General features: G+C 34.4%; 2 protein-coding genes across 6 annotated transcripts; both read right to left on the reverse strand.

Annotated features, from left to right (window-relative positions):
* Positions 1-4709: 4709 nt before the first annotated feature.
* Positions 4710-6072, reverse strand: LOC112419149 (DNA topoisomerase 2). Its single transcript, XM_024776194.2, has 4 exons — positions 5692-6072; positions 5461-5577; positions 5309-5372; positions 4710-5177 (listed from the first exon to the last, which is right to left on the reverse strand). Exons 1-4 carry the CDS (start codon positions 5911-5913, stop codon positions 4918-4920), a joined length of 663 nt encoding a protein of 220 aa, XP_024631962.1. The 5' UTR covers positions 5914-6072; the 3' UTR covers positions 4710-4917.
* A 169-nt stretch (positions 6073-6241) lies between these two features.
* Positions 6242-15907, reverse strand: LOC25483310 (DNA topoisomerase 2). 5 transcript variants are annotated; one of them, XM_039835107.1, is made up of 21 exons: positions 15588-15907; positions 15414-15480; positions 15035-15087; positions 14877-14944; positions 12771-13180; positions 12383-12669; positions 12213-12279; positions 11861-12116; positions 11616-11770; positions 11239-11445; positions 10993-11106; positions 10769-10885; positions 9940-10107; positions 8771-9118; positions 8544-8677; positions 8103-8442; positions 7824-8019; positions 7683-7732; positions 7191-7583; positions 6961-7074; positions 6242-6869 (listed from the first exon to the last, which is right to left on the reverse strand). In XM_039835107.1, exons 5-21 carry the CDS (start codon positions 13134-13136, stop codon positions 6477-6479), a joined length of 3705 nt encoding a protein of 1234 aa, XP_039691041.1. In that variant the 5' UTR covers positions 13137-13180; positions 14877-14944; positions 15035-15087; positions 15414-15480; positions 15588-15907; the 3' UTR covers positions 6242-6476. The 5 variants fall into 5 exon arrangements, with proteins under 5 accessions (XP_039691041.1, XP_039691047.1, XP_039691037.1 ...); XM_039835113.1 differs by having other exon boundaries at positions 8103-8427; positions 15414-15907; XM_039835103.1 differs by having other exon boundaries at positions 15414-15907.
* Positions 15908-19953: the final 4046 nt, after the last annotated feature.

Here is a 19953-nt window from a genome sequence, read left to right on the forward strand (position 1 = left end):
TGTAAATAAGGTGTTTATAGATGATGTATTGGTGTATTCGAAGTCAGACAAGGAGCATGTTGGGCATATGAGGGTTTTGCTGCACACTTTGAAGGAGAAGAAGTTGTTTGCTAAGTTATTGAAGTGTGAGTTTTGGTTGCGTGTGAAGGTGAGAAAAACACAAGAAAGGGGGGGTTGAATTGTGTTTTCTTTTTCTTCACCTAAAACTGAGTTCACTGATCAGAAGCTGATAGAGTTCAGTTTCTGATGCAATGTTCAGAGTCTAATTGCGGCGGTAAGTAAAGAGAGAGAGAGAACGAAAAAAGACAAAACAATTATAGTGGTTCCTTCCATAATCCAGAAGTAGTCCACTCTTCCTTGCACTTTCAAGGAGAGTTCACTAAAATTAATATCTGATTACAATTGATCAAGCACAATAGCAAGAGACTTCAAACTACTCAAGCACTACTGCAAGAGGTTTCCTATGCTCAAGCACAACTGCAATAGACTTCCTATGCTCAAGCAACTCTGCAAGAGACTTCTATTCAAACAGAATTACAAAGAAAATGTTTGAGGTTGAACACTTGATATACAATTAGTGGTGTTCACAAATACAAATCAGATAAGACTCTTAAGACTCTAGAATCTATAAGATATGAAAGTTTGTTAAGAAATCCTAAGTGAACTTGATGTGAAACATTTTTAGCAGAGGTTTGGCTCTTGTAAAATTGTTGCGAGTCTCTTGGAAATCTTAAAGTCTTCACTCCTTTATATAGAGTTATGAAAGAGACGTTGTTGATTGCCAACACGTCAAAAGAGTCGTTGTTGAAGCTTGATAATCACCATCGATATGTTGCTTGATTTGGTTATTGCCCTAGGAGGGAATAATATCAAATCTATTCCTTGTATAGAGAATTACCAGCGTAGTCACATATGTTGTCTTGTACTATTATTGCATACACAAATAACATAATAGTGGAGATGGTGGTTGTACAATTGTACTATGTCCTTTTCTTGCACTCTTCAATAGATGAGTATCCAATGCCTTCTAATTCCTTTAAAATAGTCGTTGCTCCATGCTTCTATTCCTTTCTGCAGTCAAAATGACAACATATAACTAACTTCAGCTTCCAGTCTTCAGCTTCTGATGACGTCAACTTCTGGTAGACAGCTTTTGATAAGACTGCTTCTAATGATCTTCAGAACCTCTTCTCTTCAGACGCTCTTTTCTTCATATGCTTTCTTGCAACACAAGCTTCCTTTTTGTAGATTCCATTGTTCTCATTTGTTCTTCCAGAACCTATGCTTAATTTATAGATACTTAAATTTTTTGTTTATGGTACTGCACATTTGAACAAATATTAGCATATCCACTAGACATTTTTAATATCTTGTTATCATCAAAACTCAAAGTGGTATTGTCAAACACATTATATTCCAACAATCTCCCCATTTTTGATGATGACATACACTTGTATTAAAATGTTCAATTGTTGTTAACCTAATTAACAAGTTGACTATTAGGGTCTGAGGTTTGTAAGCTCCCCCTAAGTCCAAAATATCTTTAAGGTGAGATTTGTAAGCTCCCCCTAAGTTCTATTCAAGTTAATTAAATTTATTTTAAAAACATAGTAACACTCAGAATAATCTCACATGATATCAAAAGACTAAGAGATGAGAAGGAGGTTCTCCTAATTCAATTAATTTAGAATTAAATTAGTGGGGCTCGGAGCCTAAATAAATATTATATTTTCATACCCTAAATATGACCAATTAATATTTTTATTCGCATTTTTATCAGTTCATATTGTTATTCATATTTTAATCAATTAGTATTTGTTATTCGTATTTTAATTAGTATTTTTATTCGTATTTCAATTAATATTTTTTATTCGTATTTTATTTAGTATTTTTTATTCGTATTTTATCCTAGCATAAAAGCCTCATCAAAATAATTCAACAATCAATAAAAGGGCTACATCAGCACGTATCAGAGCCCTAGACACTTGAGCCACCACCTAATACTCAGGATCACCTGCAAGTTACCCATAGGAAGGACAACATTTCCAAGCAGAAGGGGTGAGATTCACAACAATAATAATAGATATAAAATTCATCAATTGAATCTAACACTCTAAAATAACAATAATTATTCAATATACATATATATTTCACAATTAACAGCATCATCAATATATGGCAATTTCAACCAACAACAACGACTCATGCAACTACATGACAACACCACTAAGACTCCTCAAAATGCGACTATGCACATGCATGTGGTACCAATTTACAGGGCAGAAGCCCTCACCGAATTTTGAATGGTTAAAGCATTCACAAGGCATAAGCCCTCACCAATTTGAACAACAAGGTGTTCCAGGGCATGAGCCCTCCCGCTTTGAACGACAAGGCGTTCCAGGGCATGAGCCCTCACCGCTTTATGTTAATGCAATGGACTCCACTTGTGTATATCTACATACAACTCAACAAATGCACACACACATATATATATATATATATATATAATATGACTTACAACCCCACAAATCAACAACATGTATGATTTAATTAGATATAAACATATATCACAGTCATCAGCACATCATCATAATTAATCCAACAATTCCAGAAAAATACACAATTAATCACAATCATGCTCATACATAAAGTTCATTCATTATTATTCAATTATATAACAATCAGCTTCAGTACTGGGCAATCTCGTCTCGCGAGCACATTCAAATTGAATTCAATTGAATTTCTTATCTTTCCTCCATTCAAATTGTAATGAGTTTGTTTCCTCCACTTTTGGGGATTTGTTTCTTTTTGATCTTATTCATAAGTGTTGTTGAACTAATTAATGGATAAGTTCTTTTTTAATCTTATCCATTAAAGTAACTGTTGTTGTAATTTTTGCTAAAACAGTTAAAAAATCTCTATATAAATATAGGACTCTACTCAGTTCTAAAATTACACCAAAGAGATTCTATTGAGTTGTCGAGAACTCTTTCTCTCTTCTCCCTGCAGCTTGCTGATGGCAAGTCATCTTACATCATTCTTAGCATGTTTTTCTGTTTATTTTAGTAGGAAATAGCAGCAAAAAGGAGGAGTATTAGAACGACTACTTATGATTTTGGAACTTTTGTAATGTTTTCTATATTTGAGTTTGTAATTATAGTTTTCCCGAAACATAGCAATTTTAGGGGTTTTTGAAGTAAATCACGAAGAAATCATGCAAATCGGCAAATCAAGAACAACTGAAGATTCAAGAGACAAGAATGAAGATCCAAGAGGCCACAGAAGACTTACAAGTGGGAGGAATTCTGTTCCCAAAGCCCTGAGGAGAGTTATATTTGAAGACGCACACCTTAAAAGGACGGAAAATCAGAGACTAGGCCTGGAAGGAAGGCAGAATGCGCCTAGGGCATTTGAAATGGGCCTAGGGCTTGAAAATTACATTTCATGCACCTAGGGCATTTCCCATGCGCCTAGGGCATGCATTGGGGTGGTAACTATGCGCCCCATGTGTGCAAAAAAATAAGGGGCAACTGTCTTTTCCTGCTTCCGTTTTGGGTAAAGCCCGCACTTTTAGCCCAAACCTTGGTAGAAACTCTCACTATAAATACCAGCCTTCCTCATTCAGAATTTCTCGTTCAGAACTATAACAACTCAAGAGGAAGACGGTTTTGGAGCTTCAGGAGAGTTTCTATCTTCTCCTTGATTTTCTAGGGTATGTTTTTATCTGTAGTAATTTGTTTTTAGTTACCATGTGTAACTAAACCTTTTTAGGTTAGAGTTCTAAGATGAACCTCTGTATATTTTTGTTGAATATTATTTAATTTAATTTGTCGTTTATTTATTTATGCTTTTGTACACTATAAAGTTTTATTAGGAAGAAGTATTTATTTTTGTGAGAGTGGCAACCCTAGATTAGGTACCTATAGGTTGTGACAGGACCTAACATTGCTATTCCTAACTTGATGCATATATCTTGATATTTATACCCTTTTACTAATCATTATCTATCTTGGAAGTAAGTAATTATTAACTAACAAAAGATGCCATAAGAGTTGTTGAATCTAGATGTAGGTACCCAGTGGCTAGAACCCATTGGGTTGTGGTGCATTAGCGAAGCTAGGAATTAACTGGTTAGTAATTAGGGAAACAAGCACCTAGCTATCCGACTTAAAGCTACAACCTAATAAGACCATTTTCTTGAAACCCTTAGTAAGGTAGACATAAATTAAGATTGACCGTTTGTAGAACTACTAAGTAAGCTTAGAGAGAATGTGCTATGAGTGTCTTAAGATTCATAGATGGATAGACCTAAGGGAACCTTGGTCTTCATTGCCTAGGTAGGGCAAATGACTAGCTAGACGCACTGCTTAAAGGAATTATCACAACATGGGACCAACTGATCAAACGAATATTCTTTCCAAGTTCAAGGTGCCGATGAGTCAATGAAAAAGTACCTCATCGCAAAGGGGCTGCGCACTTGCATAGACGTAAATAAGGTGTTTCTAGACGTGTTTACCTTGATTTTCAGTAAACAACAAAATGGTTACTTGCAACATCAATCAGTAAATCATAGGACATATTATGTTTGTTATTTTCCAGGATTATTGTTCTTGATATTGTTAAAAGGAATTATGAATATAACTGTCGAATCCGACACGGTTTGTGATATACATGCAAATAATTTCAGAAAATTGTAAATGATGCATAATTAGTGCTACATATAAGAAATAAGTAATCGTCAATTTATACAAAAACTAACTTGTGAACAATTCAATTCAAGGAATAGAAAAAAAAAATACGGTTAGAGTCGTAAATCCGATTCATTAATGCATGCAAACTCATCCAGTCATCAAGTTAAAAGGAAACTCTAGCACGACACTGATCAAATTTTTACATAATAATAGCACAGCTCCTTTGCTAATGCATAAAACCACTCAGATGCTCATCATCAGAATCATTGTCGCCATCAGGATCACTGTCGCTCATATACTCCAAATTCCGAACCACCTCGTTAAATGGCGACTCCCTCGTCTTTCTCACTTTCTTCCTACCTGCACTTTCAGCTGGCTGAACATTTTTTCTTTTGGAAGTGGTAGCTGCCTTTGTAGGCCCCTTCTTTGCTGGGGAAGCCTTCTCTTGAACTAAGTCATCAGCATCAACAACAGCATTATCACTATCTGATTTCAACATGGTTGTGGGGAAAAAACACCAACATCAATATTAGGTGGTGTAACCATATGTCACTAAGCGTGGAAAATTAACTGATGACTGAAAACACATTTAACCACTACATCCCAAAAAAAATTACCTCGTGTCTTTTCACCAGATAATTCAACGTGACATGCAAGAGATGGAATATCGTCATCAGCTTCCTGATGATATAGGCACATGAAAGTGTAAGCGTGTTAAACATGATTGGAAGGAAAACATTGCAATACAGGAAATTGGCAATTGACATACCTTCTGATTATTCTTTCGTGGTTGTGACAGCTTTTTTGCATCAATTGCAAAATCATTCTTTCTTTTCAACATGATTGATCTGTTTCGTTCCTCTTCTGTCTGAATTTTCTGTAGTTTCTGAAAGTGAAAGACGCAAGTAAAAAGGATAAGAACAACAACAACAATAATAGTAATAATAATACAGACCATTATTTTAAATACAACTAAGCAAAATAAGTAATTGTCTCTTACATCAAATTCCTTTTCAAACAACATGAGATCGTTTAACCACATTGAATCTGGTGAGGTATCCTTCAAAGTCTTAAGCTCCTTTTTCTTTTCACCAAGTTCAGCTTCCAGCTTCACAAGGCTTTCGCGGGTGAAACTTTCAAGAGGCAAGGATGAAAGATACTTATAGTCACCCAATGTCGCTACAATTTCCTGCTCATCAGCTTTAATGAAAAAGTACCTCATCGCAAAGCGGCTGCACACTTACTTACATAGACGTAAATAAGGTGTTTCTAGACGTGTTTACCTTGACTTTCAGTAAACAACAAAATGGTTACTTGCAACATAAACCAGTAAATCTTAGGACATATTATTATGTTTGTTATTTTCCTTCTTGACATTGTTAAAAGGAATTATGAATATAACCGTCGAATCCGACACGGTTTGTGATATATACATGCAAGTAATTTCAGAAATTATGCAGCAACAAAGAAATAGAAAACTTCAGACACGTGATATGCATGCAAATAATTTCAGAAAATTGTAAATGATGCATAATTAGTGCCATGTAATATCATAAGAAATAAGTAATCCTCAATTTATACAAAAACTAAATTGTGAACAATTCAATTCAAGGAATAGAAAAAAATACGGTTAGGAGTCGTAAATCCGTTTCATGAATGCATGCAAACTCATTCAGTCATCAAGTTAAAATGAAACTCGGCAAGACACTGATCAAATTTTTACATAACAATAGCACAGCCTCTTTTTGCTAATGCATAAAACCACTCAGATGCTCATCATCAGAATCATTGGCCATCAGAATCACTGTCGCTAATATCCCTCGTCCACCGTTGCTCATCATCAGAATTGTCGCTCATATAAGAATCATTAGTAGAGTCATCGAATAAATCTGTATTTAAACTTAAATCCAAGTTACCAGCCCTGTCCAGTATAGAACCACTTCTCTTGTTAATTGGCGACTCCCTCGTCATTCTCACTTTCTTCCTATTGGGTGATAAACCTGCACTTTCAGCTGGCTGAACATTTTTTCTTTTGGAAGTGGTAGCTGCCTTTGTAGGCCCCTCCTTAGCTGGGGTAGCCTTCTCTTGAACTAAGTCCCCAAAAAAAGTACCTCGTATCTTTTCACCAGATGATGATTCAAAGTGACATGCAAGAGATGGAATATCATCATCAGCTTCCTGATGATGATATAGGGGCACATGAAAGTGTAAGCGTTAAACATGATTGGAAGGAAAACATTGCAATACAGGAAATTGGCAATTGACATACCTTCTGATTATTTCGTGGTTGTGACAGCTTTTTTGCATCAATTGCAAAATCATTCTTTTTCTTCAACATGCTTGATCTGTTTCGATCCTTTTCTGTCTGAATTTTCTGTAGTTTCTGAAAGTGAAAAACAAGCAAGTAAAAAGGATAAGAACAACAACAACAATAATAGTAATAATAATACAGACTATTATTTTAAATACAACTAAGCAAAATAAGTAATTGTCTCTTACATCAAATTCCTTTTCAAACAACATGAGATCGTTTAACCACATTGAATCTGGTGAGGTATCCTTCAAAGTCTTAAGCTCCTTTTTCTTTTCACCAAGTTCAGCTTCCAGCTTCACAAGGCTTTCGCGGGTGAAACTTTCAAGAGGCAAGGATGAAAGATACTTATAGTCACCCAATGTCGCTACAGTTTCCTGCTCATCAGCTTTCTGCTCTTCTGAACCGTAATCAATTGCACCTGCAACTTGTGGTTCTGAAGATTTAACTTTCTTCAGAATCTCAGTCAAAAATTCAGCTCTTCGGTAGATCCGGCATGACGCATAAACAACATTGGTTATAAAAGTTTGTTTCATTTTTAAACTCCGCAAAAGTTGTTTAAAGTTCTTCACTAGATATTCCTGCGGGCAAGCACAACTTGCATTTCAGTTTATATATATTAATAAATAGGTACATGATATAGAGAAAGATATATGTAATTGTTAGCAACAATAATTCACCTTTCTCTTCACATAATACTCCTGCCGAAGTCTACAGAACTCTTCAAGAACTGCATAAGAAATGACAAAGAAAAGTGAGTAGTATGAAAAACATTACATGATAATGCGATTCAAAGTAATTATACATAAAGAAGTGTATACTTTGTTCTGGGGAGTTATATTTCATAATTTTTCCCTCTGCATCAAAAAGATACATGTTGCTTGTGCTAATAGTGCACGTCAGGTTAAACTTCCTGCGTAACTCTTCTTTATCTTCGTCCTCTGTTGTAGCTATTTTTTCCGGCTTCATCTTGACTTTAAAGTCTACCATTTCATAAACCCCTATTTGCCTAAAACTCTGCAACAAAGAAAATTTACATATGAAAAAGGTACAGATTTACCTATGGTGTATATGGTAAGTAAAAGTATAGGTCACGTCACCTCAATGTGCGCCTGAGCAGTTTTTTTTTCAAGGAACTTCTTATAATCTTCAGTCCACATTCGAATAGGAAGCTCTTCGATTCTGACAGTTTGTTCATTTATTCTCTCCACTAAACCATTGACTGTATAGCCCTTGGCACTTTTCTTAATGGTTCCTCTGAACCCTCTGTACCATGGTTTCATTGGCACCATTACCTCTTTATTCAAGAAACGTCTTACATTCTCAATAATTTCACATGGATGATATTTGGGAATATCAGAACTAAAACATGTCCCCATGGCATGGCAACCATTAACAAGCACGAGAGGAATAATTGGTATGTACCTGTGTGGTGACAAGCTGAATTTGAATCAGTTCAACTTTGATGGGGTTCCTTAGTTGTTTACTTATTAATAATCACAACCAAAATAGGCATTACAAAGAGAGGAGAAACAAAATACCAGTTTGGTTCAACGGACTTCCCATCCTCATTCAAGTATTCAAGAAGCTTATCATCATCCACAGGGAAGAGGAGACGAGTAACGCAATTTAGCTTAATGCATAACTTTCTGAAACTTGCATGGTCTTTACCACCCTGGAACGAGCAAATTATCCACTGAATATAAATAAATTCAAGAAAGAAAATGAGAAATAGTGCAATAAAAAAAACTATGCCGGTTCATCTCACCAGCTCACGAGTGCCAAATTGACCATAAGGTATGAGAAGATTGATGTTGTTGCTGCCCACAAAATCCTGTGCCATTCCAATAATTGTGCTAGCAATACTTTGTTCATCATCGTGAAAAAAAGAATGTAGAGCCACATAAGTAGTTAATCGGAAAACTTCTGTTGGTTTGGTCAATTTCATCTTAAAGGAGCAGAAAAGAGTCTTCCTTTGACCAAGTGTAAGGCCATCTACCATAGACGGAATGAACCTTTGGAGATTTTTCATTGAGAAGAACAGAAGTTCTTTGTTAACAAAATCCCTGTACTTTATACTTTTGCTTTCATAATTACAAGTGCCAGGCTGCATCATCTGATAATGGAAAACTATATGTTAACTATACACCAATGAAGCACGGACATGATACGAGTATCGGATACACACGTATCCGACACGGCGATACGACATTCACTGAAAAACATAGGATACGATACGTTTGAGATATGCAAATAACAAAATATATATATATATATATATATATATATATATATATATATATATTATTGTAATGTAATATAAGAAAATTAAAATAAAAAGACCACTTTGAACATTTTTTTTACAGAAATTGAATGTGCATTTATAGAAAAAATATATACCGTAAAATCTACAAGAAGAAAAGATAACACGTATCTCAAACATTTATAGTAAATATAAAATGAAAACTGCATCCTTAAAAAAAAAAAATGGAATCTGCCTGCAATCGTAGGTTAATGTACAATTGAATGGACATCTTGTTAAATGTATCAACTATCAATTAAAGAAAAGAAAAACTTATCTGCAATGAGGAATGGAATCATAGAAAAAATGTACTATCTATTAAAGGAAAGAGAAGAGGTAATTAAAGTTGAGGGGTAATTAAGGAGGAGAAATTTTTTATTGGAAAACTAAATGAACTACTTGTATGTATTAGTGGCGTGGCATCTGAGGCGTATCGGCAGCGTATCGCCGCGTGTCGACGAAGTATCGGAATTATTTTATTTTTTTTAAAATAAATAAATAAATCGGATACTTCGTCGAAACGTATCGATGGAGTATCGGGGACGTATCGGATACGATACGGTAGCTATTTTGAAGTACCCCTAGAAGAAGAGTAAGCTTGTGTTAGAAAATTGCTGAATTGGTAAACATCAAACCTGAGAGTTACAAACCCAAGCTTTCCATTCCTCAGCTTTTTTACTGAATGCCAGCTCAATTGAAGTTGAAGTTCCATCTTGTTCATCATCATCATCCCAAACAAAATATGCCCTGCGCTCACCAAGATCTTGAAAGTACTCTTTCACTTCCTGCGCAGCAGTAAAGCCCTGTACAAACACCAAAAATTTGAAATAAGCAAAGACCGAATGAAAGAATTAGGAGCACAAAGTATTTTGGTTTAGGGGAAAACAAAGTATTTTGGTTTGAACGATTCAGTTCACCGCAAAAATCGTTTATTGTGTTGACATTGATGGAATCGCCTATTTCCTACAGCTCATGGGTGGGCGGGCAGGTTGTGCAGCCATGGCCCAACCCAAGCCAAATCCAAAAGGATGAAAACCGACATTTCCCTTCAACCTTTTCTATAGGCAATGAAGTGCAAACATGTTCATCTTTGTTTATTACACAACTTTATATGATGCTGCATAGCCACAACTTTAAAATACCAACAAGCAAGCCAATATAATAGTGTAGGCAAAAGGGAGATGCTGAGCAGACCATGAGTGATATGCAGAAAAAATACACCAATGCCACACCGAAATGGAATGAGATAGTATCCCTTCTGATGAAGATGGGGCTCTAAAAGAGGCTGGAATCGATCTTAAACACAAAATGATACCAACCTCTTCGAGACACACTGACAGACTAAAATGTGCCCACAGATGCAAGTAAAAAAGACTAGAACTAGTTTCCAATCAGCCCCGTGTATATAGTGGTTTATACTTACAGTCATAAATATAAATATATGGAGGTTTTCCAACAACAAACCTTACAGTACTCTATCTCCCAATCATCAGTTGAGGTGTTACCCAAATCTTTTTCCCAGTCTTCATATTGCTGCATAGAATCAAATGATAACTCCTTCCCCTCCTTTGAATTAGAAGCCTGCAGAGAAAGATAAACGTATCTCGTTAAAAAAAAAAAGAGAGATTATTTACTCAAGAATGTGTAGAGTGTTTGTTTTCATTATCAATTATACAATACATGCTTACCTTTATAATAGGAATGGTAAACACAGACATGAATTTTGAAACTTTAAGTAGTGATGGCCAGAATGAATAAATGAAGTTTATCAATAGTCCTTTTAAGTAAGCGCCATCTTCATCCTAAATCACACATAAATTTGAACTATTATAATCGCGGGGAATAAGAAAATCAAACGTAGAACATAATCATGCCTCATACATAGAACATAAAAGTCAAGGCATTTAATAAACTATGATCTTTAAGTTACTCACCTGATTGGCCATAATCATCAACCGGCCATATCTCAAAGATTCTGCATCACTGTATTTCTTGTTTCGCACAAGTCCAAGAATGGTCATCAGAATCTGAATTTCTTTCTTTTTTAATAGCTTTCTACTGTCCCTCACATTGAGCAATTTGCTGCTCAATGGAAACACACCATAGAGGTCTGGATCCAACCAAGCAGAGACCCCGGCCATCTTCAAATCAAAAAGTAGTCATTAAGTTCAAGGTTTTTATTTTTTAATTGAATTTAAATAAATGACCATAAGCTTCAACCGCGCTTGTACTTAAATGAAAAATATTCATACCAAAATTTCAAATATACTTTTTGAAATTAGTTTTTGTATATCAATAGACAACAACTTACAGCAAAGGCAAATTCTCCATGTGTCAAAATCAAGGTACATTTGCCACGCTCGGATCCGCCAGCCAACATGGCTTCCACATGCGTTTCCACATGTGTTCGTTTCAAACATATCCGTATCCGTGGTAGGAGGGTTTTCGCAATTTCAGATTTTTGACCTGCGAAAATATAAAATATTTGAGTAAAACACCATTTCATGTTAATTTGATAGCATTGCAAAAACAACCAACAAATGAAGAATTACTAACCATGAGTCAGCCTTGAATTCAAACCCAATCTAGCTGGTTTAGTGGTTAACATCTCTTTGGTTTGAGAATGAAAGGTAGGGTTGTCAATCCGAGCATTGACAAAAACCCACAAACGATTCTTCACAGTGTCAGCATTCACATTGACATGCTCCTTCATCTTCAATACTTCCTTCTTTATATAGGTAGTAATTTGCTTGGTGATGTAATCAACATGAGTCCCACCCTTAATTGTAGCAATGGAGTTAACAAAGCTGACCTGGTAAAAAAAAATAAAAAATAAATTGTGTAAGACAAAGAAATTAACATCAATAAACCTGCAAGTTACACTATACTATAGACGTTCACTAGTCACCTGTTGAAACTTCCCGTCACTTAGACTCAGGCAAATCTCCAAGCTATCACTTAGTTTGGCATGAGTCCTAATAAAAGCAACCAAATCATGTTAGATAAAAACAAAGGAAAATACACCAACCCACACGCAGATTGAGTTCTCAACTACATATCTGTTTAGCAATAACAAACCTTGGCAGGGGAAAGGGTGTGGACTCCTGAGCACAATTCAAGAAGAAATCAGCATAACCTTTGAAAGAGTTGAATGGAATCACTTCGCTGATTAGTTCAACCGTAACAGTATCACCAAGGCACCCTGCCATGTCCAGCACACGCTTTTTCATCAAAGCTACAACGTCCTCTTCAAGACAGGTCATTTCAAACTTGGTTAAGTCAGGCTTAAAGGTCACCATGGTCGAGTAGTCATCAACTTTGCATACCACTCGCTCAAACTTAACATCCATATTATTACTGAACTCCTTCATAACACAAAAATACAACCAAGACAAATGGAAAATCAAAGACCAAAACAATTAAAGCACCAAAATCAAGAATCTCAAAGGAAGAAAGGAATAACTACCTGTCTCGAAATCCCACATTCATCAGCAAGCTCAACCCAAAAACAAGTCGAGTAACTATTCGTGAGATCAAAATTGTTTATTACATCATCAAATGTTTCATCGCCTATTAATGGAGCACCGTTGTGGTAAACAGAAATCTCATTCATCTTAGTATCAATTTTTACTCTCAACCGGTTCATGCTTGGATCTCGCCGTTTTTTATCAGCAGCGTGAACGAGGATTATGTCGAAGATGTTGTAGAGACCAGGGACGTACGAGATTTTGCGGTGAACTATTTTGCCGTCTTCGTAAACCCATTGTTTCTGTATTTTTCTTTTTCTTTTGATTGAATCGATGAAGGTATCGGGTTCGCACCGTTTCTCCATGGTGGTAGTAAGTAGTAGAGAGAAAAGGGATGATGATTGATTCACTGACACGATTTAGGTTTATATATGGGCTCTATTCATGCATGCATAAACCCCAATAACCCCAACCAAAATTCCTTTTTTGACGTAAATAACTTTATAAAGACAGGGGTAAAATACTTAAATGTCCCTGATAGTTAATTATTTGAGTTATGCGAATAAACAAGAACAAGATTCTTCAATGGAATGGATTACCCTAGATTTAGGCCCCGTTTGGATAAACAGCTTATATAGATGCTTATAACATTAGTGCTTATAACATTAGAGCTTATATCATAAGCTCTTATACTTAATAAGTTATTTATGTTTGGATATGTACACTAAAAAGTACTTACATAAATTGAAGTGTTTGGATGTGACATTACATAAGCAATTATCGAAATTTTAAATATTTTTAACTTAACAAAAAAATCCAAGAATTGAACCACAATTATCAAGATTTTTTTTGATAAAATTAATCAAGGCGTAAAAAAACAATATTATAACATATTAAATATATATATATATATATATATATATATATATATATATATATATATATAGTATAATCAATTTGTCCTTAAAAAAATATCAATATTCATATATGACAAAATTAACATTAGAGGTGTAAATAAACATATCAAATATATTGATATTAGTGTGCAGTTTGTTACCCAAAAAAGACAAGTTAAATTTGTTTTTTTATTCAGTTTCATTTTGTTACGTAACAAAAAAAAATAATAAAAATCTTCTTAAAAAAAAAATCTTAGTTACGTTTGTTACTTTAGTAAGATAAGTATATAGCAATTTTGTTACTGATGCACCGCCAAAGATAACTAACATTATAATTAAAATATTCCTTCAAAAAAAAATTATAATTAAAATATATGTTTTGAAAAAGTGGATCCAGAGAGAATCGAAGGAGGTTACATAAATTCATAAGCTCCTTGTTAAGCCAGAGGGTAAGCTGAAAATTTAGGCTTATTAAAATATGACATAAGCAGCTTATGAAACTATGATAAGCTATTTTTATTTATTTACCTAAACACCTTTAAAAATGCTTATGGGAGTAGATAAGCCCACATAAGCTCAAAATAAGCCAATCCAAACGGGGCCTTAATCTAACTTTGATGATTAATTTTACTGTATTATCCCTGTTTAATTAACCCTATTTAATTTAATCAAAATAAATCAAAAACAACATATCAAAAGGAAATCATCTCCTATTTTTTTATGAAACCTAAACTAAACTAATTACCCTATTTTTTATGAAAAACAAAACAAACCAACAGGATTTAAACTTCGATAGATATAATATACTTTAGTCATGACAGTCAACTTTAGATAACAATTGATTAATAAGTTGAACAAACATGTAGTTAGCCTTCCTGCCTAAAGTCAAATTTTTGGTAGGTTAAGATCAATTTCTAAATGACACTAAACATAAATTGAACAGACATAAGATAACTCAGACAATCGTCGAAGAAAACCAAGTAGCCTAGTATATTTCCATCATTCATTTCGCAAAATTGACCAAGCAATTTTCTTTAGACAGGGGCCTAACACAGAGTAAAGACTGAACCCTGTCAATTTAGCAGGGACTTTTCCACATCCATAATCAAAGTATAGGAGACTTAAAATATAAGGTTTCAAATTAATTGTAACATAAATTAAAATAAGAGTGCACTATCAAGCTGGACATGCTTTAATTAAAGAGCTTACCAGTGCAGCCACAACACCATTAGCTATCTGCAATCTCGTCCTCCAATTTAAGGGAGTCTTCAAGGGGTCTGTTAGCATCCAATCATTTAAAGAGAATCAAAATATTGCAAAACTCATTAACATGGTCCTCTAAACTTTTTTTTCCTTTCAAAACTTACCATTCAGATGCTCCTTTAAGCTTCCATTATCTATGTTGTCAAATATGAGCAGTCTGCAAAAATAATCCAATGTAAAAAGTTAGAAAATTGCTATATCCATCTACCCTCATACCAAATAAACTCTAACTGTAATAAATAATAACTGTACATGTCCAGAAGCATGCAATCTTGTACTAAAGAAATTAATAAGAGGCAGTTTGGATAAACTTTTTAACATTTGCAGAAAATAAATTATCAAAAGAATCTGATGTCTTCTTCATAAAAACAAACTGTGATGTTTTTTAAATATTAATATCTTAACATAAGTGAAAATTTGCTTCTGCATCTCCATATAAAAGGAATATCACAAAAGGAAGTAAATAATTTGGGATTATCTTACCATTAAAGCATGACCACCATCATCAATGCCAGAAATCGCATCTTCCTCCCATGTGCAAAACAGAGTTCTCATTTGTAAACAAAAACATTCCAACAACAGGATCAGAAGCAGTGAACATTAATCAAAATTTCTAAACAAAATTAAAAAGTTAATAACATAGAACATATGAATTACCTTCGCATGAGAGGATTGTTATTGAACCATGGCGAATCGAAATCATGTATCACAGAGCTAAAGGAGAAAAAAATTGAAATTAGGGTTCAGAAAAGTTACAACATTGAAGAAATAACTGAAGACAATCAATTTTTTTCATGAGGATGAGATAGATTGAAGGTTGCGAAAGAGAAGAAGAAAGAGATAGTGAATTGAACAAATGAATTGTGAAGGAAGAAGAAGATTTCAGCGAGGGAGAGAGAGAAGAATGGAGGATGAGTGATTCTCAGAGAAATGGATCGTAAAAAGGGTGAGAGGAAGAAAGAGAGAAAATTAATAAAAGGAGTGAGGGAGAGAAGAAATAAAATGTTAATAGTGAGGAAAAGTAGGAGGGAAAGAAGGATTTGAAAAAATTTTAAGTTTGAATTTTGAATTGAAGAGGGAAAATATGTGATAATGATATTTTATAGTTTGTATTGTGTGAATGCTTAAAATGGCAAAATGAAAATTATTTTTTAATGATGATTTGACATGAAGAGGCTTGAGGATGTGACACATTGGATTGGTGCAAATTTTTTTCCTATTTGTTTCTTCACATTTGTATATTATTAAGATTAAGATTAAGATTAAGATTAAGATTAAGATTAAGATTAAGATAAGATTAAGATTAAGATATATATAGTTTGAAAGAAGTGCTTTGAAAAACATAGCTAGATGCACGCAACAATAAACAAATAGAAAATATATATGAATATGTATATGTGTAAATTACCTATTTTAAATTTTGAAAGACTTCTTTGAAGACAACATTATTAGTTTTGTTGGAGACACGTCCTTCGTCATCACAAATCAGCATCTTCAACCCAGCACGTGAAGTAACGCGTGAAATGTAACACCCCGTTATCCCAAACAATTAAATAAATAATAATAAATCAGAGTTTATCACCAAAACGGGCATGTCACACTGCTTTTCAAAATTTCTTAAATAGAATATAAAACTATTTAATAAACATCAATTTTATTGTTTTCACCAAAACCTTGCAGCGGAATATTTTTTCATTAAATAACAACAACATCAATGTTTAATTCTCCACTAAATAATCCTGGCATAAAAGCCTCATCAAAATAATTCAACAACCAATAAAGGGATACATCAGCATGTTCCAAAAATATGATACATAAGGAATGAAAACAAAACACGAAATTCCCATCCCATACGTATCAGAGCCCTAGATACTTGAGCCACCACCTACTACTTAGGATCACCTGCAAGTTATCCATAGGAAGGGCAACATTTCCAAGCAGAAGGGGTGAGATTCACAACAATAATAATAGATATAAAATTCATCAATTGAATCTAACACCCTAAAATAACAACAATTATTCAGTATACATATAATATTCCATAGTTAACAACATCAACAATAAGTGGCAATTTCAACCAACAACAACGACCCATGCAACTTACAAGACAACACCGCTAAAGACTCCTCAACAATGCGACTATGCACATGCATGTGGTACCATTTTACAGGGCATAAGCCCTCACCGAATTTTGAATGGTTAAAGCATTCACAGGACATAAGTCCTCACCAATTTGAACAACAAGGTGTTCCAGGGCATGAGCCTTCCCGCTTTGAACGACAAGGCGTTCCAGGGCATAAGCCCTCCCGCTTTTATGTTTATGCAATGGACTCCACTTGTGTATATCTACATACAACTCCACACTGCATATATAAAATATGACTTACATCCCACTAATTTAACAACATGTATGATTTAATTAGATATAAACATACATCACTGTCATCAACAAATCATCATAATTAATGCAACAATTCTAGAAAAATACACAATTGATCTTAATCATGCTCATACATCAAGTTCATTCAACATTATGTAATTATAGAACAAACAACTCAGATACTGGGCAACTCGCCTCGCAAGTACATCTACTCGCTATGGCGAACTCAAGGAATGGGTTACTCGCTATGGCGAGTACGAGGCGAACGAGAAAAAGGGTGCTGTAACACCCCGTTTTCCCAACATAAAAATTTCTTAACAAATATCAGAGTAAACATCACAAACGGGATATCATATTTCACATAATCATAAATGGTTAAATAATAATTTAACTTTCAACAAAATACTTCAAACATCGCAGCGGAATTGTTTCATCAATCATAAATAAGTTTGGCACGAAGGCCTCATCATAACATCTTAAATAATTATGTTTAAACAACTTAAATCATAAATATCATAGTCAAATATGAAAAGGAAATGAAGCATGCAATCAATAAACCCCATTGATGAGTCATTTATTGACTATTTTAATATGCTTTTTAGTTTAGTTTTATTTAGATTTTATTTGATTTTATATTAGTATTATTTCCTTTTTAGGATAGTTTACTTTAAACTGCATTTTATTATATTTCAGGAAAGAATATTGGATGGATTGAATCTTGGAGCAAAAGAAAGGGACTTGGAGCCGATTGGATGCAAAAATATGAAGATTGAGAGACAAAAATATGTCTCCCACAAGTCAGAAGCTTGGCACGGCCCGTGCTAGCCTTGGCACGGCCGTGCCACCCTCCAGAGTGCCTTTTGCTGCTTTTGCTTAGATTTTAAGCTACTCTATTTTTAGCCCAAATGTAATAGCTTAGATTTTAAGTCGATCGAATGCTATAAATAGAGTAGCCATCCATCACAAATATTCATCTTTACTTGGAATACAATAATTGACAATTGCTTTTCTAATTAAATTTCTTTTCTTTTCCCTTTATTTTCTTGTCATTTACTTTCATGCTTTCTCTCTTCTCCCCCATGTCTACGATGAACATGAGTGAGTAGACTTCTCCTTGTCTTGGGATTGTTGGATAAGTCTAAATGACATAATCCTAATCAAACCAAGCTCTAAGCCTTAATCTTATGTAACCCTAATTTCTTATCTGAATTCGCCGCTTTAACATGGATCAACCATTATCAAACTGTGGAAACGAAAGTGGAGGGTTTGATAATTGTTTATCCATTATTCCAAATATCAATTCATAAAACGAAAGTGGAGCTTTGATATTCGAACAAGTGAATTCAGACAAGGATTGCAAAGTCAGCGAAATAGGCTTTGCAATCTTTGAGACATATAGTTTCGATCTTCAAGGGAACTAATAACAATCAAGTCAGCGAAATAGGCTTGGTTGTTAGAGGAATCAAAATCTAATAGTAATCAAGTCAGCGAAATAGGCTTGGTTGCTAGAGGAACATAAGAGAAACTGTCTTGAGAAATTAGGTCTTACATAACATTATAAGCTTATAGTTTTGGTTTGAGAAGGACTTGTCATTTAGAGGAAACCAAAGATCCCAGGGCTCTTTTTATTATTATCTTTCAACCGTTTGAAAACCCCCAACTTACAATTCTCTTCTCTTCTAATCATCTCTAAAGGTTAATTAAATTGAACTACTCCCTGTCGGAACGATACTCTTTTATACTACTTCAGTAAGACCGTGCACTTGCGGTTTTATCTCATCACCCATCCCGTTACGTATCAGAGCGACCTAATCGACTCAGTGAGGAATACGTCATTCACGACAGCAACACAACACTCTAAGCTCGATCACGTGCAAGTTACTCATACGAAGAGCAACATTTCCAAGCAGAAGGGGTGAGATTTCACAAAACAATAATATTAATCAATATAATTCAATAATCATAATTAACAACATAAAATTCAGCATAAGCATCTTAAACATCATAGCATCATAGATGATAATATATCATGTAATCACTTCATTAAAGCATCAAAAATCTCATAGCATCTTAACATCTTTCATCATTGACTCGACTATGCGACTATGCAACTTAGACCTCTTATATGCATGTGGTACCAATTCAGGGCATGAGCCCCCAACGTTATTTGAGTATTAATATACTTCCAGGGGATGAGCCCCCATCGGTAATTTGAGCTAAAGCTCCATCGTGGTGAGTACAAAGCTCCAGGGCATGAGCCCCCAACAAATGTATGCTAATGCATGGACTCGACTTCTTAAACATCAAAAACATCATCTCTTATTTATCCAATAATTTGGAGGTTCAACATCATCTTGATCATCTTATATCGACTCATGCAACTAGGTTAAATAACAATAGCAGCATAGACAGATTACAACAGCAGTTTGACATTACATAACAATATCAAATAAACAACAACATCTCAATCATTCATTCATAATTCAAGTCGTGCAATTTAATCATTAAACACATCATATTCAACATTAACATCACGTAACAGCTTCACAGATTGCAGTTAACTTCTTAAATAGGTCTCATTACTACCCAAGGGTCCATCTCAAATCAAATTATGCGACACAGATCGCAATATCCTCATTTGCA

Source organism: Medicago truncatula, chromosome 1 (assembly GCF_003473485.1).
Source record: "Medicago truncatula cultivar Jemalong A17 chromosome 1, MtrunA17r5.0-ANR, whole genome shotgun sequence".
In the NCBI taxonomy this organism is placed as follows: Eukaryota; Viridiplantae; Streptophyta; class Magnoliopsida; order Fabales; family Fabaceae; genus Medicago; species Medicago truncatula.